Here is a 22,464-nt window from a genome sequence, read left to right as displayed (position 1 = left end):
TATTATAAATATTAAACCATCAATAAATATTGATATAAATATAAATATTATAAATATTAACCTTTACTTGTCAATTGTTCTAGTTGCTTTGAAACAGCCAAAACAGCATTGCCGCTACGTTTATAACTAGTTATGATGTAAAAATATGTAGAGTCGGAACACGCCGACTCGATATGCCTTGACACCTGTACAAGTTCATGTGTTAAGGCATTAGTGTGACCAGTAACGGGATTCTGTAATGTTAACGATGTCGTTATGGTATCGTTGCGCAGCTATTACATGATACAAAAAACCTGCGCAACGATACCATAACGACATCGTTAAAGTTACAGAATCCCGCTACAGGTGTACATACATGTGATCGGATTGTTTTGTTAGTAAACAAACGATGTTTGCGCTTGTTTCCTCGATTGAAATTTCGTCGCAAGGCTACAATATAATGTCCGAGAAGACATAGGCCAGACATGTCCAACGCCTGGGGAGTAACACTAGGAGCCTTCCCTTTCTCCGACGTCGTGCGAGATATCATATCCCTCTCAGCGCTCCCCACACTAGTCACGACATACGCTCCGACTACCGTGCAAAGAAATAGTTATGTTTATAAACAGATCATCCAGTTTAATACAAAGGTCGTAAGAACAGTTTCGGGTTACTCTATACTCCTTCACTGTTCGATCAGGCTTTTCACTTGTTAGTGAGGTGCAAGGGAGGAACACGAGACTTCGATAGTAGGGATCGGCGGCTCTTTTCCCCGCACTGCACCTCGCGCTGACAGTCGAGCGGCGAGCATCTGGAGAGGGGGAAATTCTCGCTCTCCACTTTGGCTCCGGAACCGGCGTTTGGACATGTTTGACATAGGCGTATACAAAAGTATCAAGTAAATATGAACTAAATATGACAAAATAATAAATGAAAAATATACATATAATACTATGTATATCACTGAAGAAAAATGTCATATACTTTTCTTATTTTTATTTTTATGTAGTAAATACAAAATAACTAATTAATCAATTAATATATATATATATATATATATATATATATATATATACACACACATATGTATATTAAATAAATAATTATCTTTATTTTGTATTTTATATGATAATGACTGAAATAATGAGAGTATATATCATTTCAGTTATATAAAAGGCTTGACAATTATTATATAAGGATAATAATCAAGCGATGAATTATAGCACGCAAAAATAAGATATTACATTTATAATATAATTTTGGCAGAAACCATGGAGCTATTTTAATAATAATATTATTTTTTTTAAATTATTCTATATTTAAATATATAAAAAATAATTAATAATTTTATTATATTCCACAGGTGTTTCGAGCTTACTTTATTTTTGCTTTTATTTTAAATGATTATATTACTTTTTTCGTATGATATGTTTTTATGTTTACATTGTCGATAAACTGATTCAAGCGATTCTCATTCACTAGTTGGCAGCAGCTTCTATACGTAGCAGAAGTTCAAGTATACGTATATTTTTCGGCGAGTCTGTCTCGTGCTTCAATTGATAGCGGAGAATCATTAATAGGTTAAATTTACATCTCGCAGCTTCCACAGTAACTAATGAAGCATCATGTGGTGTCGGAGTATCCTCATAACGCGTGCTATCTTCAAAAATTCTACTGTATCCACCTGTTTGCGATATTTAGCGAGTAACAGTCTCAACAGTGTCTCGTTGAGACATTCGTTGCCACGCTCGCTCGCTTCGGACGCACGTGAATGCACGATCGGCGACGTTATTGATCAATGGAGTCGTCGATTCGAGAACGAGGGCATACCGGAGCCGGTAGAGTCGATAGAGCACATAGTGGCGCACGTTATCGGCACCAAAAAGGTATTGCGATATTGCTATTCTGATATACTGATAATAATCTCACTGATAATTAACGATGTTGTTGACAATTAAATTTATATGCGTCGAACTTTTTCAAAACATTGCATAATTATTGGAGTAATTGTTTGCCGCCAGTTTTATAACTGTCATTTTTTATTCATTGACTACTTTAAATATATCAAAATAAAAAATATAGAGAATAGATTATGAGACAGTGCGCTTTTTATATTATATAAAAATAATGTTGAAGTTGTGTTCTCTGATCTGAAAATTTATCATTAAGCTTGAAAACTAAAAAATCGCTCTATTTGCTAAAATTCTCTCTTATTATTTGCAGATAATAGATATCATAAATATCAGAAGTGACCGACTCAATGCGAGCCAGATTGAGAAATTAGAGTCTTTGTGCGAATGTCGGTTATCGAGGTAAGAGGCTCTTGAAGGAGTCCTTTATGATTTATCGAACTGGACTCTACTGCGCGAAATTCTTCGCGCGCTCTTACAAATGCCAAGTCCTTGCAGAATGCCAGTTCAATATATTATTGGTGAATGGGATTTCCGAGATATTACATTGAAACTTGTACCACCGATTTTTATCCCTCGTCCGGAGACTGAAATACTGGTTGACTTTGTGTTGAAAAGACTGAGCTCATCGCAAGCCGAGACTTGCGAAATTCTGGAAATTGGCTGTGGTTCAGGCGCTATATCACTGGCCCTTGCTCATGCTTGTAAAAAAGTATGTCAGTAATGTTATCGCTGCATTACAGATTAAACGGACTAGGTAAGAAATAATACTCAAATAAATTTTTTTAGATAAAATGCACAGCAATCGATGCGAGTCCGCATGCTTGCGACTTGACGATGATGAATCGGAGCGAATTAAACTTGATAGATCAAATCACAGTGATGCACGCGACCTTAAACTCAGACGCAAGTATTGAAGTTTTGAATAGCTTCAATAGTGCCAGTAATGTTGATTTAAATTCAAGATTGTTTGACTTTGTGGTCAGTAACCCGCCGTACGTTCCAACGAAGCAGATACCGAAGCTGCAGCCTGAGATAAAAATGTAATGTGCAAAGTGTTACCGCAAATCTCAATAGTTATATATATATAAGTAATTAATAATTTATTTACTTACGTAGTTACGAGGATCTCAGGGCGTTGGACGGCGGCGACGATGGACTGAAAGTGATCAAGCCGCTCTTAAAATACGCTGCCAAAGCATTGAAACCTGGCGGACATCTCTTCTTGGAAGTTGATCCCACTCATCCCGAATACATACAATTTTTCACAAAAAAGTATTCAGACTTGAAGCTCCATCACGAGCACACGTACAAGGACTTTTGCAATAACGATCGTTTTGTAGAGGTGGTGAAAGTCGCCTGAAGAAGCGGCTCTTGTTCTTTTTTGTTGTCACATTCTTGTTTTATAAAATAGGTTTAATAAATTTGTTACTTCAGGTTATATTATGTAAGTTTATTGTATATTTTTCACTTTGTTATAGAGAGAGAGAGATATATATATATTTCTACGTTGGACGGATCAGTCATGCGAGAATTTATCTTAATACCTTTCGTAAATTAGTCAGTCAAAATTTCTGTATGTGATCGTATGAAGTCTGTGAATGCATTCTACGTACTCAATAAGAGGTAATGATATATACAGCGACGATTATAATTAATACGTTGAATTCGGTGGCACAATTTCGATTTATGATGAGACAACTACGGCGCGATCTATTTTTGTTTTTTCTAATATATGCTTGTTTTCGTGATACATTTGTAAAATGTTTCATTATTTTTAAATCTTATAATAGAGATATAGAGAAGAACTTCGACCTTGAGTTATAAAATTTTGTGGAAAAGATTAAATCGGATATTTACACCGTTCTTTAATTTAAGATCGATATATCACTTCACGAGTGCACTAAACTAATATCGCATTCTATTGCACTTGTACGTTCTACTGGGGCGAGAACTTTTCAAGTTCCTTTTTGATCGACGCGATCAAGGGTACCGCAGGATCGTCCGGAGGAAGCCTGCTGTCCGCCAATATACGTCTAGTCTCCACTTCCGGTAAGTTCGGTCTGTGGAACGGACCTGCGCTGAGTGGTCTTGAGCCCCAGGCACCGCGAGGAGGAATTGGTCCACTCTGACCTGTCTCCGGAATGTCTTCATCTAAACCTTTACGTGGTAACGATGTACGCGGTCGACTCTTCATTTCCATCGTCGGCGTTGCTACTGGACTAGACGGTCATTTGCATCACTTAATTAATCTTTACTTAATAACGTATACTAATAAAATATATATGTGTCGCGAATGTTTTGTAAAATCTTGTTATACTTCAAACATTTATATTTTATGGTTCTAAAAGAAACAGAGAAATGTGCATATTTGTGTTAATTATTTGCAGTGACTTAACGATCGAATTTGGATGACTAATTACCTGTTAAAAGAAGAAGAAGAAGAAGAAGAAGGATATGTACCTGACGTGCGCGGATTTGCCTCTGGTCTCCGAAAGTACCGCGAGTGTATCCGCTGTGCGTGCAACGGCAGTCGGTGCCTGCGACGTTTGCGATGGTTGTGGCTCTTTGAACCTGACGTCTCTGCTTCCGAAGAGGCTGAATGAGTCCTCGAGGAGCTCGTGGAGTCTCCGCCGCGCGCGGCCGACGGGTCCTGATGGTAGATGGTACACTCCATCGACATCCGTTTCGGACGTACCGTTACCTTTAGACAAGTTGAGTCTTTCGAGAGATTGTGTGAAGAAATGGATTTCTTACATTCTGCAGTAGCTGATTGCGAACGAATAAATTGAAGCGATTTTACATAAATAAATTACAATTATTTATGCAAGATTATTATTTATTTGTTCGTAATCGATGCTGAAAAAAATTTGTGCGTCGCCGATAGAGCAATTTTAAATAATTGCCAGAAATATTAAATATAAAATTGACACAGTGACAAGTTTACCTTCTGTATAGAACATCTGCTTGTTAAGATTCCAAACTATAGGTCCTATAGCTCCAGGATCCTTCGAGGCACTTGACGTTCTTGCGAGGAATGTATCATCGATACTGTCAGCTCGATCATGGCGCACTAATTCTGGAGAATCGATGTCCAAGTGTCTGACCTAAAGAAAGCATCTTATCATCAGTACAATATAAAATTGCCGATTTATTAATTATTTTATTTATTTATTTTTTATTTATTAGTTATTCATTATTTTATTTGTTAGTTATTTAGAATAACTTGAAATATTTCGCAAATTACCATGACAGGTTCCAGCACTCTTGACAGCGGTTCCACGCTCCGCATGCTGGGAAATTGCTTGCACGATGGCATCGACAAGTAGGATCGCGGCGAAGCGGTGGATTCTTCCCGTTTCACGTAACCATTTTCCAAAGATTCCAGCATTTCTACACGATCGGCTACCGTGTCCAACGAGTCCGGTGTCCTGGGTTCGTCCATCGCATTCGTTCTCGTCATTCTCCCATACAATACTCTGTGTTTTCGTACAATAATTTTATTATTATAAAATTTTCAGCTATTATAATTTTGTCGTCGTATATATTCTATTCTTTATTTACTATAAATTAAAATTAATTTAACACATTATTCATTATTAGCTTTTTCCCTCTATTATGTGACTTAGCATGTTAATAATTATTCGTCTCTGATTTTAGAAAGCAATTGCCAACTTCTTGATTACCTGGTCTTTTTAGTTGGATGTTCTTGAATGCTCCAAGGGGTCGATCCGCGAGTCTTCTTCGGTTCGTCGTCGTTGTCACTGGAAACTTCATGAATTCCTAATTCCAGACTGTTGGGCGTGTCGGGTGTGATTGGAGTTCTGGATAAAGTTCGTGGAGTTTGTCGCTGACTGGTACCGTCGGTCTGCGAACAAGGGAGAGTCGCATAAGAAGCGAAGATACATAATCCGAAGCGTAACAATTTGTCCGACGGAGTGGGAGTAATATTTTGTTGGAATCGATATCGTCCTGACATCGAGAAACCGAATTGTGTTCCCTCGTAATTCCCGGCGTAGTTTGTTGATCGTTCGCGTGCCACTTTAATTGGCTTATTTCTCTACAGTATCTTGTAATCTTTAGCACGCAATGAAATTTAAAGGATAGTGAAGTATCCTTACATTTGATGGGACGCTCTTGTTTCACGATATACAACCCAAAAAATATAAGTTTGATCATTTAATTGCTCTGCGTATAACGGAAATATAATCCAATAATTAATACTGTTTCGTATAAGAACTGACAGACTTGATGCCAAGATAATTGAAATGACCTTAAAAGTTGAAAAGTGCAAATCATATTGCATACCTTAATTTCAGTTTCCGACGTTGAGAATGCAGCGTTATCGAGACCAGGCGTCGCGGTCGCGTATTCACGCTCCTTTTTAAGAATGCTTCTGTTCGGCGGTGCAGCGACAGCGCTATGTGCTCTTTTCCGTTTGGCGGTCAAAATCAATCCAATAAGAATCAGAATTAGTAGAACGACACCCGCGCTGGCTGCACCGATCAGCAGCCAGGCATCCCTCTTCCTCGACAGCGCTAAAGGTCGGCTCTCCTTTAGATAAGCTACGAATGTAAGATAATTTTTTTCATGTATTTATTGATTTACATTTTAGAAAAATTTTTTTAACAAAATTATTTTTTACTCACGCTCGCTTTGAATGATCACCGGTGCGCCGAGTTCCAGGGCGACTTCCTGGGGCGAGAGAAGCGCCATGTCTCTCGCGGCCGTTTCAGCGGGAACGGGCTTGTCGTCGAGGTGAACCGAGTAAATCAATCTGGTCGCGCCGCCCTCGATCACGCTCGTATTTTGCATTCTGACCTTCACGACTCCCGCAATCGAGCCGTCCGCCAAACGCAACTTCGAGCTCACACTCGCACTCATACTTTCGTTGTTACTCGATCGATTACTGCCAATGTCTGTATTCAATTTCGAATTATCCGAATCCGAAGAAATTGGCATCAATTTCCGCGGTAATTGTTTGGTAGATTCGTCAATCGTATCGGAAGTGAAATGTACTGAATCGATTGTTGTGGACTCGTCTACTGAAGGCAAGGATTTTGTATCTTCTTTCAGCGTTTTTATGATCTTTTTCAAAGCGAAATCATCTTTCGCAGGTTTCTCGTGATTGTCTGTTGTGTCGGTGTCGAGTATCGGAAACAGCATCTTCTTCGACTTAGGAACTTCGATCATTTTCATAGCCTTGACTTGCGAGACGTTCAGAAAGTGCGATTTATCGTCGGTTAATTGTAAACTTGGAACGTTCGTTTCGGTTTCTGCGCGAGTCGAAGAACTCTCGATAGTACCGATGGTTAACTCGGTTGGTGCCATGGTTGCAGGTTTAGTTGCATTTACCGGAACTTTTTTTTGTGGAACTTTCGCTTGGGATGAAGTTCCAAAATGTTCTGGTACGTTCTATACGTATGAAGAATAATAAAAATATTGGAAAATTTAGTAACATTTTTTAAACATATATTTTACCTTTCGGTCAACAATGCCGTGTAAGAACGCGTCTCTTCGGGATCGCGGATCCATCGATAGCAGACCGAGGTGTCGTTGCTGTTGTCTGGAAAACGCGGTTCGATATAAGCGAGCCAAGCGAAGTTCGACTTTAGGCGGTACGGTTTCACCCGGTCGAAGAACCGTCAATAACCAATACCTGTAAATTTTTCTTTTTACACTATCTACGTCAATATTGCAATAACAAAGCAATATTTGCGCTAGATTAATTTTTTACAAACATATACTTATTATTTATTTATCCTGATATTTTTCGCCCGTTGACACTCTTGATTCTTTAATTTAAAAATATGAGATATGAGATATCTTTTTTTAAATTAATCGTTGCAATTACCTTGGACCTGGATCCTCCCCGACGAGCACCCCGATGCTCTGATCATCATTATCGTCCAATCTAGGCGTCGGTTCTATGCACGTGACGCAATCCGGACGATGAGGCGATAGAGGATCCAACGGACTCTTCTCGTCAGTCGGGGTGTAAACTGTGACAGTGTGAACGACCGTTTTTGTCTCGTAGAATGTCAAACCCTGATTGGCATCCACCCATGGCGGCGCGTCTTCTAAGCCGGTCCAAAAGAAATCTTGTAGATGCACCCGCCGTCCTGGCAGATGCTCGATCAGGATAATTTCGTCTTCTGTACACAAGCAAAAGTATATTTTATTGTTTTCGACTTGAAATGTGATAAAAATACAACATGCATTAATGAGAGGGAAATATGCAATATTAAAATTACAAAAGTATGCAATTTTATCAAATAATGTTGTAATATACATCTTTGTATGTTATAATTTACATTAGTGACGCAGTTTCGTATTCTGCTGCGAGACATCAACAGAAAGTATATCAAACGATTCTTATATACCTTCGTACAATATAATTTTAAATTAATGGCGCAATATCGCATTCTAAGACCGTGAGTCCTTAATGTCCTATAATGTGTATGATAACTAGCGAAAATCGTGAGCTCTAAAATTCAAGAGCTTCGTGTCCTGTCAATGGAAACTTGTGTGAAGGAAGGAAGAAGGGCAAGAAAACACGAGTGTGTGTATACGGAAGTTTTTCCAAGAGATACTACATCGATAAGGCCAACGACCGACCGTCAGGCGACTCATCGGCGACGTCACGACGTCGCTGAGGACGAGCTGATCATAATAAATTCTATAATAAAGACGGGGGACAACACAGAGGACTGAAAAAGAAATTTCTTATCACGCGATCACGTGAGCGAGACTCGTGAAAGTTAGAGAATCCATTCATGCGTGAACAAAGCTATTTCCATTCCGACTACTAAAAATATAATTACCGTTATTGCCCGTTATGTCATTTTAAGCATTCGCGCAATTAGAGGGTAATGTCCTCTTCAAGTCTCACGTTAACTGTTTTACATTGAATCCGAAATCCGAACTCCGAAATTTCTGAATAAAAATGTTAATTGTTTCAGCAAGCACAAAATTCAGAATAGAGAGCTAACATTGAATCGGACAATTTTACGACTGCTCATCGCTCGAACTATCGATCAATTATGACACGGCGCCGGACACGTCCGTAATCTATTCTTCGCGCGCATTTTTTTTCGCCTTGTTACGACGACCTGGTTTCACGGTTCGTTTGACTTTCCGGTACGTGGAAATATTGTTTGAAGTTCTGCGTGTTCAAAACCGCGCTTGCGGTTTCGCTACTTTGTTTCTGGCGAGGGAGTAACTTATCTCTGTCTTTAAATTTGTTTATCGGTAATTATTAAAAAACATTGTTATGTGCTCTGTATATTTTTTTATGTGTAGACATATATATATGAAATACACTGTGTAAACGCGTAGACACGTATTTTTTTCCATTGCTAAACTTTATTCAGTCATTCCGTATCTACGCAGAGTCACGCGGCATATCATAGGTATTTTTAGTACGCGATGGTAGTGTTAAATCGATAGAAAACGGAGTTCCTATGGTGAGAATGCGTTAAATTGATCGCTATTAACCCCCGTACACCGCGCTGCTCATTCCATTACATTGTTGGCATTTCCGTAGATTTATGAACATTGCGGCGACGTTTTTGAACGTACATCAAACAATAACTACACTTGATACAAGGAAAATCTATTTTTCTCTGCTACAATATAGCATTGATATATGCACAAAAATTTAATACTTCACAAAATACAAAAAAATTATAATAAAACTGATCAAGCGAAAACAATGTCGCCTTACTGCAATCGTAATGCCATGTCTAGGTACATAAGCGTCTAACACATGATAATAATATCGATTACCTGACGCACACCTGCATGAGAGCGCTGAATTACTTAAGCTGTCTCTCAGACTGGCGCCTAGTTGGCAATCTGCTGAATTTCGACTAACGCGAGCTTGGTAGCACATTGACAACAAGGTCACGGAAGAACGCACCATGTGCGGAAATGAAATTACGGAATGCGCAGCACACTGGTTGTATTTTTGCATGCCACGTGTATCGCGATGTGAAAGAACAGTTTCGAATCGATCGAGCACGTGGAAACACCTATAAGCTACCTGCCACAAGAGGATTCACGCACGCTACCTGCGTCCGCGTAAAAAATTTCACTGCAAGATAGAGTAAAAATATACGATTGATTCATAAAATACGGGTACGCACATATACGCACTAATTTTAATTAAATACAAGCACAACGATATAAAGAATTTATGCTTGCTGAGATAAAATAACATTAAATTAAAGCTATTTTTATACAGAAAATGAAAAGAGTTGCAACGTCCTCTAATGTTTTTTTCAAAAAATGAAAAATCGAATTAAATAAGAAAGTGTTAAAAAAATTTTAATTAAATCAAAGGTAAAACAAAACCCCTAATCTAAAAGCTAATATAAGCATTATATTGAACATCAATTTTAAAGGTGCAGAATAATATACACTAGATGTATTTTTGCTTTAAGAGATCTTACGATTCTTTTATTTAGATTTGTTCATTTATTGTGAACTATATAAAAAATGAATCACACTGACACTGACCGGCTCCTGGTGGCATAGATGCGAGCACTCTCGAGATATTGGAGTTTTGCAGGAAAAAGATCGCAATCTGCACGACAGTGCCGAAGGACGTGGATAGCGCTGCACGTAGTATACCGCATAGTAGCATCGCGTCAAGCGCGCCCCGCTATACTGATTCGACGATTCTATGGGGTGTTCCACATGGATGAGTGAAAAGTGTCAGAGTAGGGTAGAGACTGCGCACAAGCTGCGTGGGTGAAGGAAACAATACGTAATGAGAGGTGAATGGAATTAAAAAAAAAAGGATATTTTTTGAGTTATTTTTAATATATTTCTATTTTTGCCAATTACTTTTACGCGCAATGTACTCTCTATGAAATATCAGTTTATATTGAATTCGATCCTAGTCTGCATCTTTTTTACCTGCTGATGTTATACGCAAATCAGCATCAGTGACCACAGAGTGTTCCGTATTTTACGTGCAATAAATTACCTTCAGTAGTATGTCGACAAGAGTAAATTTTAATCAATCTCATTTTATATACATATCTTAAAATCATAAGTATTTTAAAGGACTGCGTGATTATAGTTTGTTATGAGTTAAATTTTGTTATGCAATTAAAGTTGTTTTTAGTATCTTGAAAAACGGCAATAAAGTCATAAAACAACTTAACATTGTAACTAAATTTGCTTCAGACTATATGGAAACGATATATTAAAAGAAAAAACAAAATTGTGTTATATTTAGGAAAAAGATTATATTTTTATTTGTGACTTTAAACAAATAATTCCCGCTTATAATATTTTTAACATATCCATAGTTAAAAGGAACAATTACATATTAACGTTGTGTTTTATAAAATTCTATAAAACTAAATGTATAGATTTGGTGTATATATAGTGTACATATTGTGTATACATATAGTATTTAAAATTGCACATTAACTTCTATGTTCTAGTATAGATGTTTTGAACAGATGTCATATTATTACTACCTATTATATTTGCATGCTTTTGAATAGGTTCGATGGAATTTATTGCTTCATTAATTGCAGCAACGACTTTCTCATTGTCCACTATTGTCATGTGAGTGCCTTCAACATAGTGTATTTCTATTTTTCCTTTAGTAATCTGCAAGTAACTTTATATTAATTACAACCGTTCTGTTGTATAAATTATTTTTTTTATATACTTTAATTACCTTGTGCAGGCCATAGTCTTCTTCAGGAAAAAATAATGAATGTGTCGTGGGCTTCAGAAGTATTATAGGTGATTCGATCTTCGGTACTTGTGTCACATCGTATTCATGAAGACCGATCATATGCTTATACATTGTTGTGCACAAAGCTTTTCTTTTGTCAATCATTACTTGTGAATAAGCCGAAGAAACATGTTTTAAAAAAATTTCTAATTTTTCGTCCCAATTAGTATTAGTACATTTGTTTAACTCCAACAGAAACTGAAAAGATTAGAATTGCGATTTTTGCCGAAAAACCCATCATTTAAGACCATCGTCTACGATTATATACCTTTCCACTAACTGCTGGTTGAAACAAATCCATTATTCCCAAAAGAACATTATTCTGGAATTCATCTAACGTTGTGAAAGGACAATTTAAATTAGCCAATGTCTTCATATACTCGGGTGCTCCATCGATGAGTATCAATCGGCCTTTGAGATTCATTTCTTCTAACTTCTGCGCTAATTCAATTGCAATTGCCGATCCATATGAATAGCCCACTAGTACAAAATTTTGTGGCAATTTTTGTTCTCTGCACAAAATGTGCTGAAACAATAAAAAACAATAAAGTTTAAAAAAAGCTTATCATAGAAAAAATGGGATTAAAAATATTTTGAACTGCTATGTTATTGTCATTGTATTCTGGTATGCAGTATTTTATTGTATCACAATTTGTTTCTTTCTTTCTACATTATGAAGTTTAGTTATTGTTAATTAAGTGAAAAATTTACCTGTAAAAGGCTATTAGTGATATCTTTTATTGATGTTAAGTCTGTGCCGATGTTATGCGTGTTGTATTGCAGGCACGTTGCTGAACCTTCGATTTTTGGCACCAGCAAATTAAAGACGCTTCCACAACCCTCTATACCTGGCAATAGGAATATTTCGCTTTCCGTCGTGCTTTTTTTCGTCGGAAGCTTTATACAAACATCGGGTATTAATTGATCGTCGCCTGATATGCGAATGAGTAATTTCATTCCTGTTATCTCGATGAGTTCCTCGTTCTTCACATCTTTTTCGAACATTTTGGCGAGCTTAGCGAAATTGAGATTGCGAATATCTTGCGCGGTAAGGAAAATCTCATATTCCCGTTCCAAGGTCTGTTTGATTTCCACAGCCATCATCGAGTCCATTCCAAGCTCGGAGAAAGGCATGTGATGAGCCACGGTGCTCATGTCCTTCAGATCTATATTTAATTAATTTTTTGTAGTTAGTTTATTTAATTATTTAGTTTATATTAAATATTTTAATCACGTTTCATTAAACACATTCATCTTTTTTATCGAATAAATTTATACAAATTGATTAATTAAATTATCTAATTTTTTAAATGTTAATAACTTACTCATAATATTGGCCACAGTTTCGACAATACTGGATGCGCCAAAAGTGTTCAGCCGCTTTTCGGCTACAACCATGCTCGCCACTATAGGCTGTTTTTGTAACAAAAAGTCCTCGAGTTTCGCGATGCAGGAAGTTATCTTTTGCTGCAAAGTGCCGCCGATAACCATTTCTTTGTCGTTGTCTTGCATATCAGCCACGAGGCCGACATCGCCGACCGCACCCCATTGAACTGCTAGTCCGTGCAGACCCTCTTGCACTCTTCTCTCGCAAATTCTCTCCATGATGGAATTTGCCATGCCGTAATTGGTCTGTCCGGCATTACCTCTGCCGCAAGATACCGAAGAGAACACAACAAAGTGACGAAGCTGAGGACATATTTTTCTGGTCAAATAATCCAAGTTCTTTGTGGCCCAAGCTTTTGCTTTGAAGGGCTCCTGGAATGTCTCTATAGTTTGATTCGGACAAATTTTATCATTTAATACCACAGCCAAGTTGTATATAGCGTCCACCGGCGCCAATTTCTCCGCCGATTTCAGTATATGTTCACAATCTTTGACGTCCGATACGTCGACGTCCGATATGATTAGAACTCTTACTCCATAAGATTTCCATAGATCGATTTTCATCTGCTGATATCCGTTTTTTACTCCGGCACGCGAGATGAACACCAGATTCTGAGCGCCACGAGCAACCAGCCAGTCCGCTAATTCTAAGCCGAATCCACCCAACCCGCCTAAGATGACGTACGATTTATTCGATAGACAGTAATAACGTGGAAGTGCAAGAATGGGTGCGCTCATTGATTCATCTTCTTCGTGTATTTTTATGATTATCTAAAAGTACGTTAACTCAGTTAACTCAGTTTTTATTTGATATATTATGTTTTATCTTTAATTGATCTCGCGTATTGAGCCACAATTAATTCCAGCTAAATTGACTTACCTTTCCTATATGCTTTCCAGCTGCCATGTATCTGAATGCAGCCTCCACTTCATCCTTTTCGAAAATCTTTCTGGCAATCGGTTGAATAGCTTTATTCACGAGGTTTGCGGTCACTGTCGTGTGGAAATTTGTTTTCATTTCTTCCGGAGCTAGGAATATGTTATCCAACATAACGCTATAAAATTTAATCCCTTTTGAAAGGATCGACAGGTTCAACAAATTATTGGCCATAAAATCGAATTTGCCGATTTCCAGAAAACGCCCGCCTTTCGCGAGGCAACGGATGGACGTCTGTAGTTTCTCTTCGGCGAGCGAGTTCAATACAATGTCCACGCCACGGCCGTTGGTCTGATTAAATATCATTTGCTCAAAACTGTTGTCTCGCGAATTTCCAATGTGATTCTCTGGGATGAATGGGAACGTGTCTCTGATAAACTTTCGTTTTTCCGGAGTGCCAACGGTGGTGTATATTTCGCAACCTTCGTGAAACGCAAGATAAATCGCAGCTTGGCCCACGGCACCGGTGCCGGAGTGGATAAGTACCGTGTCGCTCTTTTTCATTTTTGCCTTGATGTATAATCCGTAACAACACGTGCCGTAAGCACACGGAACCGTTGCAGCGTCTTCCATGCTCCACTCGTCGGGAACGTTCCAGCATAAGTAATTGGCGGATGTGCACATATTTGATATGCATCTGTGAATTAAAGAATTAAAATTTTTTTATACCTAAAAAAAAGGAGATTACCAAAAATAAGGATAACTTGTAGGTTTTACAGTAAATACAGTAATAATGTTTATGAAAAATTTATGCAATAAAGTAAAATAATTCTATGTTTGTGCTTTGGCTTTACAAAATATTGCAAATTGCATTACAAAGTCTGTAATATTTGAGATGCAAATTTTTTTAAATAAATGATTTTTAAACTATTTTCTATTTTTTTATCACACATGCACAATATATACAAACACAATATATCAATTTATCAAAAAAAAAAGCTTGCTTTAAAGTACATCAATTTTTTATATAAACAGTATACTTTTTAATAATTGCGTGACAGTAACGTACCTGTTTTCGCAAATTCCCATCACTCTCTGTCCAGTATTATCGACGCCGACATATTCTATACCCACCATACAATCCTCGAGTCGTCCACGCGTTAAAAAGAAACCATCTACTACAAGTTTGCCTGACGCAATCATTACATCTTTGAAATTGATAGACGAGTAAGCTATGCGAACGAGATCATTCTTTTTATAATCCGGTGTAATCGCACCCTCGATCCAGCGAAATGAATTCAAATCACCAGCCACCTATTCGAGAAATATCTTTTATTATGACAGAACTGTAAGAATAACTTTATTTATTTATTTATGAAACATTTATACCAATTGATTAGCAAATGCGTGGTACACGAGCTTTGGTGACAACGGCGCTAACGGAAGATGTCTGTATGAACCCCATGTTTTACCCGGACGCAAGACATTTATAATAAGATCGATCCGGAGTTGCTCCGCGTATAATGGCTCGTGCAAAGAAAACTCCGGTGCAGTTTCGTCTTGAATAAACACTCCTCTGATCGATTCGCCGTTTGGTTCTCTTCTCAAGCAATTGACGAGGCCCAACAAGCCGCATTCCGAATCTTTCTCGCTGACTAAAATTATTTTTGCAGCGTTTCTTGACTCGTTCTCCGCGTTCAAAATCGATTTAAGCTGCTCTAACCAAGAAAACTCGTAATTGTTCACGTAAATAATTTGAGTTTTCCTTGTCGACTGTTCTCTTTTCTTTAACAGTATAATGTGCTCTTTTTGCGTGCGTTTCTCAAGTACTACTGTTAAATTGTAATTTTCGGCAGTCGCAATATCGTCTTTCGTGAAGGACTGTTCTCGTGTCAATAAGAATCCATTGTTTTGTAATGCCGGCAAAATTTCTTTTAAGGTTTTGCTCTTGTTCTTCGTGAACAAATTGTATCCTGTGATTAATATCGTATTATCGTCACTCGACAACTTCTTTGATTGCGAGACTGTGATTTTCGAAGGAAGAATAACGCAGTCGAAGCGATCGGTTCTTGTCACCAGAGTAATGTTTGGTTGAAGCAACGGTAGATCACCCAAGATATCGATAAACAGTGGGGATGCTATTTCATCTGTTTCTACTTTGTCATCATCTTCGATCAATTCGATAATATTCACTTTTATCACTTGATGATACTCCAGAGCGAGATGCGTCGACAGCATCACGGCTTCCTGCAAAGAAACCTCGGCTCCGTCGCGATGAGCTATGAATCTGTACTCTTCGAGAACGGGCTCCCCCGCTGGCTTTCGACGAAATATGGAAGTAGCTTTGATTCCGCGAATTTCAACACCGCCGGATACTACCGCGTCGAAGGTTTTGTACACACGCACAGGAAGCTCTAGAAAGATATTTATAAATATTGTATTTTTTTATACTCAAACTTCTCTTATGTTAAACAAATTTATTTATTTAAGAATTAATTACAACAATTAAAAAATTAATATTAAAAAGTTGTTAGAGAAAAAAATAAGTTGACAAACTTACGATAATCATTAGCTGCTGCGTCCCGTATTTGCTGTATGTGAAATTTCGTATCGATTACCAATTTTTGTATTCCTGTGGGAACGTGAAGACTCCTCGTGTCCATCCCGAGGATTTTCATTTGCAGCATATTATCCATAAATGTTACCCAGTTGTACATCCAACCTATATGCCCTTGCTTTCCCGTAGTCGACGAACTTTTTAAACCCCGAAATATGCCGGTGTATTGATATCCGCGTAATCTGAGTTCCTTGTAGATATCTTTTGTCTTCATTATTTCCTCCTCATTGTCGTTCTCTTTATTTAACAGATGTCTCGGTAACTTTTCTTCGGTAATATCTATTGGTTCACGCACAGTGCCAGTGACAACGGCATTATCTCCTTCGATGACTTCAAACTTTCCAGTTGCTGCAATAAATAATCTTGAATATTTCTTTTTATAATATAAATTGAAAATTGTCATTCTTAATGCGGCAAATAAAGAAGCTTATTAAAAAATACATTTTTGAAATAAGATCTACCTGTCTGCATCATTATTGTTAGATACACAGGTCCTTGTTTCGGAAAGTGCGTTGCTCGAATGAACTTGACATTCTCAAATACAATCGGCATATCTGTATAGGATAGACTTTTCAGCATACCCATTGTTTCCCAAACCAGCATTAGATATCCAGTAGCCGGCAATAACTGTCTTCCGTCAATCACATGACCGCTCATATATTCGTAATCTTCGTCATTTCGCACAACTTCAACCATCCTTTCTCCGGTAGAGAGTTTCGTCTTCATTTTATGGGATGTTACGTACCAATCCTCGGAATGGTCCCATCTGAGAATAAAAAATAAATATTTCTTACCGTGAAAATAATTTTGTATTCTATTATGTTTAACAAATGAATAATGTGTTCGACATACTTGATTGACGGCGAGATCATCGGCGTGGAACGACTAACAGGAAATTTCACGGTCGGATATAGATTTGCTAATTGCAGTTGCAAGCCATTGTTGTACATTTTTCCCAGACCTTGCAAAAATACTTTGACGTTATCCTCGTGATTACGCTGAAGTAACGTGATGCTGGTTGTGTCGAACAGTTCTTTCGTAACACTCTGAAGAATAGCATCCGGCGCGATTTCAAGAGTCACTGCGTTTTTGGGAATTAATTGCGCGGTTTTATCGAAAGATACAGGACTCAATAGATTATTCGTGAAATATTCTGCGCAGGACAATTTTGTGCTGCAAAATGAACTTTGCCATATTTGATTGGGAGTCATTGTTTGCGGTATTATTCGATTTAGGTAAGCCAGAATCGTGTCTCTCGCGGGGAGGAGATAACGAGTATGCAGAGGAATATCGCAGCAGTTGACTTCCTCAGTAAATATACTACTGGTCTGCAAAATTATATATAAAGTATAATTTGTTTAAGTTAATTACACGTATATTCAACAAAATATTTAAATGAAAAATTGAAGTACCTCTAGTTGTTTTGTAAACGCCTTTATTGATTTTTTTAGACCGCTTATGGAGCAAGTATTTGGACTGTTGCTGTAGATTACTTCGATATCCGGTGGGCATATGTTCTTCACATTCTCATAATTGAGACCGATATTCACCATCGCGCAGTTAATTTTTTTCGTTTCCTTCAATCCCAATCCTATGTAATACGAAGATAAAATCACTTGTTCGAGGGTGAAATTATCGGTCGCATATGCGCAGCAGAGTTCACCAATTGAGTGACCGATGACATAATCTGGCACGATATTTACGGATTTTAAGAGATCGATTAATCCCACCTTTAAAATATTTTGTTTTATAATTATCAAGGAAAATTAATAAAAATTGCACGCATATAATTTGTAAAAGCAATTTATCACCTGCATTACGGTGATGCCCACAAGTGAATTTAATATATCATTAAAAATATCTTTATGTTTATTCGTTAATATGTCAATGATATTCATTCCATGCATTTTTAAAATTGTATCGCATTTTTTTATGGTTCTCGAAAATACTGGGAATTGCAGTAGCGCTTGACCTGTTAACATGTAAATTCTAGTTTAATTGCAAGCAATCACTTTTCTACATATGCAAAAAAGGATGCGTACCCATGCCAATCCATTGCGATCCAATTCCGGAGAACACAAAACAAATCGGTCTTCTCTCACCTGAGTAATATTGTATTTCTTTTGCCGCTTTGACCGGCGTTTTAGATTCGACAATCGCGTATCCTCTGTAAGGATGATTTTTCATCTCGTCAGCGTAAAGATCATGCATTAGCCGTACATATTCGACGTCTATCGGCCGGTTCTCGATCTAACATACAAATTTATGCGGTGTAAGTGTGCTTTTATTGACTGCGTAACCGCAAAATTGTTATATACCTCATTTAGAAATGATTCAACTGCTTGTTCGGTACGTCCAGACAGGACAACGAGTCTGGGCAGATTATCATTCGGCGCTCCTTTATTGATCTTTTCCTTTGTGTTACTTCGCAACAAGATGTGACAATTGGCTCCACCAAAACCGAACGAATTGATGCCCATAAATCCAGAAGTCCATGGTGTTGTGTTGGTCACCACGCGTATACTTCCATCTTCAAGAGCCTTAACACCTTTCCGTACTTGTGTGAAGTTTATATTTGGCGGAATTAAGCCAGTTTCCATTGCAATTATCACCTTACGAGAAGTTAATTAAATGCCAACTTGTTGCTTCTTATTTTTTTATTATATTATTTATTAATTGATAAATGTTTTTTATTATTTTATCATGATACTATTAATAATTTAGCAGCGAAAAAAATGTTATTCAAATTTTTGTTTGTAAAATGTAAAATTTTCACAAATTTACGATTATAAGAATCGATGGCTACTATTATAATGCATATCATAATTATTATTACCTTTGCAATTTGACACATGCTACTAGCACCTTCAGAATGGCCCAAGTTTGATTTGATAGAACCTATTAATAGAGGAGTTTGCCTGTTTTTGCAGAAAACCTGTTCGAGTGCATTGATTTCTTCTGGATCGCCAACATAAGTACCGGTGCCGTGAGCCTCCATGTAGCCCAAGCAAATCGGTGAAATACCGCATTCATTGTAAAACTCTTCAAGTAAAGTTTGTTGCATTTTGCTCGACGGGAAGGTAATGCCTTGTTCCTTGTATCCGTCGCAATTAGTTTTCCCGTAGACGACAGTTGCATAAATTCTCTTAGCCACCTTTGCTTTTTGTAAAAATGCGACTCCGATTGTCTCGCTACGCATGTAACCATTTGCATCGTCGGTAAAAGGTTTGCAGAATCCGTCAGGTGCTAAAATTCCTGAAATTGTAAAATTATGTTATAAAATCTAATTTAGATGTATATTTATATATATTCCAACTTATTTAGATTATATATAATAACTTTTATATTATTCAATTATCTCCTATATTTTAAATTAATATTTCAATAAGTATAATACCGAGTCGCGCAAACTGCAAAGCTAGATAAGGATTCAGGCAGAGATTTAGACCGCCGACAATAGCGGCGTCACACTCCCCTGACTGAATACTTCTATAAGCGGATTCTATAGCGAAGAGACTTGAACTGCAAGCGGAATCGAGTGTCCAAGATGGTCCTATTATATTTAACCAGTGAGACATCCGATTTGCGTACAGAGGCTTGAAACATCCAAAAGCTGCAGCGCCAGCTATCTAATATGTGTACATAAATTATTTAGGGAATTTAAATATTCATTGTATGAGCATTGTACGAGGTGATTTACAAACAAGCACATTTTTTATGATATGATATAAAAATGTTATTTGTCAACATTTTAATGCTGTAAGCTTGTGCAGTATTCTTGCTTGATGGATAAGTATTATTTCGTACCTGTGGTTTTTCAGCGAACCACGTTCTCTCCGACTCCGACAAGCACATTCCGATAAAAATTCCAGTTTTTGTTCCAGATAAATCTTTCGGATTTATTCCTGCGTCAACGATAGCTTCATACGTATGCTCCATGAGCATCCTACTCAGAGGATCCATGATATGGACTTCGTTGAAGGGTATTTCAAAATAATCTGCATCGAATTTCTCGCAGTTGTCAATTATTCCCATACGTTGAGGTAAATCTGGGAGACCTGTATATTAAACCGTATATAATAAGTGAACAGTTATTTTTGTTTCATTTAATATAGAATTTTAGATACAAAAGAAATTATGACAATGAATAAGAAATTTAAATAGAACAGTAGTTTTATATTTATGTTTCTATGGAATATTTTTTATGTAATTTTTTATTTATAGAACAAAGAAGATATTACCATGATTCCATCGTCGTTCCTCATCTGATCCAAGTTCCACTTTGTTAAATAGATTCTCTTGAAGCTGCCTAATATTGTCCGATTTAGGAAATCTACCGGCGATGCCAGAAATAACGATGTCATCTTCACATTCGACATCAATCACCGTGGTTTTTTTATTAGAGTCCATGTCAACTCCAACAACAGTAAATTTTACTTTACTGGTTAACAAAGTCTCAATATAAGCAAATTTGCAGATATTTTAAATGATCTTTATTTTACGTTTATACATTTACACACTCTTTTTTTTCAGTTTTTAATGATAATATTTAAGTAAGATTCTGAAACTCAACTTACACGATTGTCTGTGCGACTGGCGTGTCACTAGTTAATAGCTCATCTTTAAACCTGTATTTATATAAGAGATATATGTTAATTATCTAATTACTAGTTATGAAGGAACATTATAAATTTACTATTATAAAAACAATTGATTGATCCGATTAATAATTAATGTCACATAATAATTTTAAATAAAGAGCTATACTGGTTTTATAATAAGTAAATTTTTTTACCGTAAGGAACAATATATCTCATTAAATAAACATTTAAATAATATAATCGCAGTTCAATGCATTTATCCTTTTGAATACAATAAATGCATATATGTTCCGCGAAAACAATCGATGGAGCCGACGAACTCATCAACATTTGACGAAAACAATCGATGTTGCTGATGTATATACAGGGTGTCCGGTAGTTACTGAATCACTTTTCGGGTGTAGGTAGAGCGGTTTAAACCAAATAGAAAAGTCCTCTATCATTTTGCGATTTTTGCAATAATTAATGCGGAATTAATTTAAAAACATGGCCGAATTCGCGCGAGTTTAAGAGCGCGGCGAGAAGAGACCCGTGACGATACAGCCCACTGTTATTTGGTTACTAGGCGTGCGATAAAGCGTTGGGAGAAGCGCTCTACAAATGACAACGGCAACATACGAGCGGTGTGTAACGCTAGATCCTTGCGTCCTAGCGACCACGTAACAATAGGCTGTCTCTTCTCGCCGCGCGCTTAGGCTCGCGCAAATTGGCCGATCTTCTTTAATTAATTTTTCATTAATTATTGCGAAAATCGCAAAACGATGGAGGACTTTTCTATTCGGTTAAATTCGCTCTACCTGCACCTGAGAGGTGATTCAGCAATTACCGGACACACTGTATATTTATGCAAAATAAAATTTAATAAAAAAATGCAGTCTACAGTCAACAGTATTGCATTAACCTTTGGCTAAGGCTAAATAGGACGCAGAGCAATATCGCTGTACACAACTCCGCCGGGAAACACATTTCAACGAGTTTAGCGCGATCCGTGTTTCATTATAGCATTTCTTATATATTTCTTATCGTATTTATGTTAGTTCAAAATAGTATATGATATTGCTATATCAAATAGAGAAAATTATTTTGTCGAAAAATATTTTATGTGTGTGTTAATGTTTTATCAAAAATTGGTTTCTTAACTGTAGTGCATTCTTCACAATCGTGCGTAATATTGCTATTAAACATTCTTTTGAGACGAAAAATAAAAATAAGTGAAGACATTTTTGCTTTGGAAGAAAAAGATATTCAATGGTTTTTCAATGTAAGGTAAAAAAAATAGTCATTATAATAATATTTTATTTCAAAAAATCGCTTAAAAGGAGGTCGAAAAGTTA

At 37.0% G+C, this 22,464-nt stretch overlaps 3 protein-coding genes and 1 long non-coding RNA gene across 10 annotated transcripts; 2 read left to right on the top strand and 2 right to left on the bottom strand.

Annotated features, from left to right (window-relative positions):
- Positions 1-1,477: 1,477 nt before the first annotated feature.
- On the top strand, positions 1,478-3,330 carry HemK1 (HemK methyltransferase 1). The gene is made up of 5 exons (XM_012361567.2): positions 1,478-1,865; positions 2,203-2,291; positions 2,388-2,601; positions 2,679-2,932; positions 3,009-3,330. Exons 1-5 carry the CDS (start codon positions 1,605-1,607, stop codon positions 3,250-3,252), a joined length of 1,062 nt encoding a protein of 353 aa, XP_012216990.2. The 5' UTR covers positions 1,478-1,604; the 3' UTR covers positions 3,253-3,330.
- Positions 3,328-10,620, bottom strand: LOC105668900 (uncharacterized). Of its 7 annotated transcripts, none has more exons than XM_067349916.1 (10): positions 10,410-10,620; positions 7,744-8,044; positions 7,371-7,548; positions 6,539-7,304; positions 6,198-6,454; positions 5,576-5,757; positions 5,137-5,368; positions 4,837-4,996; positions 4,313-4,610; positions 3,328-4,111 (listed from the first exon to the last, which is right to left on the bottom strand). In XM_067349916.1, the coding sequence occupies exons 1-10, from the start codon at positions 10,534-10,536 to the stop codon at positions 3,829-3,831; spliced, it is 2,784 nt and encodes a 927-aa protein (XP_067206017.1). In that variant the 5' UTR covers positions 10,537-10,620; the 3' UTR covers positions 3,328-3,828. The 7 variants fall into 7 exon arrangements, with proteins under 7 accessions (XP_067206017.1, XP_012216989.2, XP_067206016.1 ...); XM_012361566.2 differs by having other exon boundaries at positions 4,353-4,593; positions 10,410-10,616; XM_067349915.1 differs by lacking the exon at positions 10,410-10,620 and having other exon boundaries at positions 7,744-8,613.
- A 196-nt stretch (positions 10,621-10,816) lies between these two features.
- LOC105669820 (fatty acid synthase-like) lies at positions 10,817-20,939 on the bottom strand. The gene is made up of 19 exons (XM_067349911.1): positions 20,771-20,939; positions 20,337-20,587; positions 19,927-20,158; positions 19,366-19,784; positions 18,848-19,141; positions 18,572-18,779; positions 18,341-18,501; positions 17,942-18,259; positions 17,382-17,857; positions 16,991-17,295; positions 16,473-16,877; positions 15,302-16,326; positions 14,982-15,226; positions 13,916-14,609; positions 12,975-13,806; positions 12,361-12,815; positions 11,918-12,175; positions 11,590-11,847; positions 10,817-11,519 (listed from the first exon to the last, which is right to left on the bottom strand). Exons 1-19 carry the CDS (start codon positions 20,937-20,939, stop codon positions 11,337-11,339), a joined length of 7,188 nt encoding a protein of 2,395 aa, XP_067206012.1. The 3' UTR covers positions 10,817-11,336.
- On the top strand, positions 20,474-21,008 carry LOC136998048 (uncharacterized). Its single transcript, XR_010888625.1, has 2 exons — positions 20,474-20,572; positions 20,754-21,008. It is a non-coding gene; the product is annotated as an uncharacterized lncRNA (long non-coding RNA).
- Positions 21,009-22,464: the final 1,456 nt, after the last annotated feature.

This window comes from Linepithema humile, chromosome 2 (genome assembly GCF_040581485.1).
Source record: "Linepithema humile isolate Giens D197 chromosome 2, Lhum_UNIL_v1.0, whole genome shotgun sequence".
In the NCBI taxonomy this organism is placed as follows: domain Eukaryota; kingdom Metazoa; phylum Arthropoda; class Insecta; order Hymenoptera; family Formicidae; genus Linepithema; species Linepithema humile.
Note: the sequence above shows the minus strand (reverse complement) of the source record. Positions and strands in the feature narration are given on the sequence as shown.

Coding starts and splice junctions, on each gene's coding strand:
- LOC105669820 (XM_067349911.1), bottom strand. CDS start 20,939: ATGGACTCTAATAAAAAAACCACGGTGATTGATGTCGAATGTGAAGAT. Junction 17,858..17,941: donor CGTTTACAAAACAACTAGAG/GTACTTCAATTT, acceptor ATAATTTTGCAG/ACCAGTAGTATATTTACTGA. Junction 16,878..16,990: donor AACAATAATGATGCAGACAG/GTAGATCTTATT, acceptor TATTTATTGCAG/CAACTGGAAAGTTTGAAGTC.
- HemK1 (XM_012361567.2), top strand. CDS start 1,605: ATGTGGTGTCGGAGTATCCTCATAACGCGTGCTATCTTCAAAAATTCT. Junction 1,866..2,202: donor ACGTTATCGGCACCAAAAAG/GTATTGCGATAT, acceptor TATTATTTGCAG/ATAATAGATATCATAAATAT. Junction 2,933..3,008: donor CTGCAGCCTGAGATAAAAAT/GTAATGTGCAAA, acceptor TTACTTACGTAG/TTACGAGGATCTCAGGGCGT.
- LOC105668900 (XM_067349915.1), bottom strand. CDS start 8,183: ATGTATATTACAACATTATTTGATAAAATTGCATACTTTTGTAATTTT. Junction 7,305..7,370: donor ACGGCATTGTTGACCGAAAG/GTAAAATATATG, acceptor TCATACGTATAG/AACGTACCAGAACATTTTGG. Junction 4,997..5,136: donor GAGTGCTGGAACCTGTCATG/GTAATTTGCGAA, acceptor TGCTTTCTTTAG/GTCAGACACTTGGACATCGA.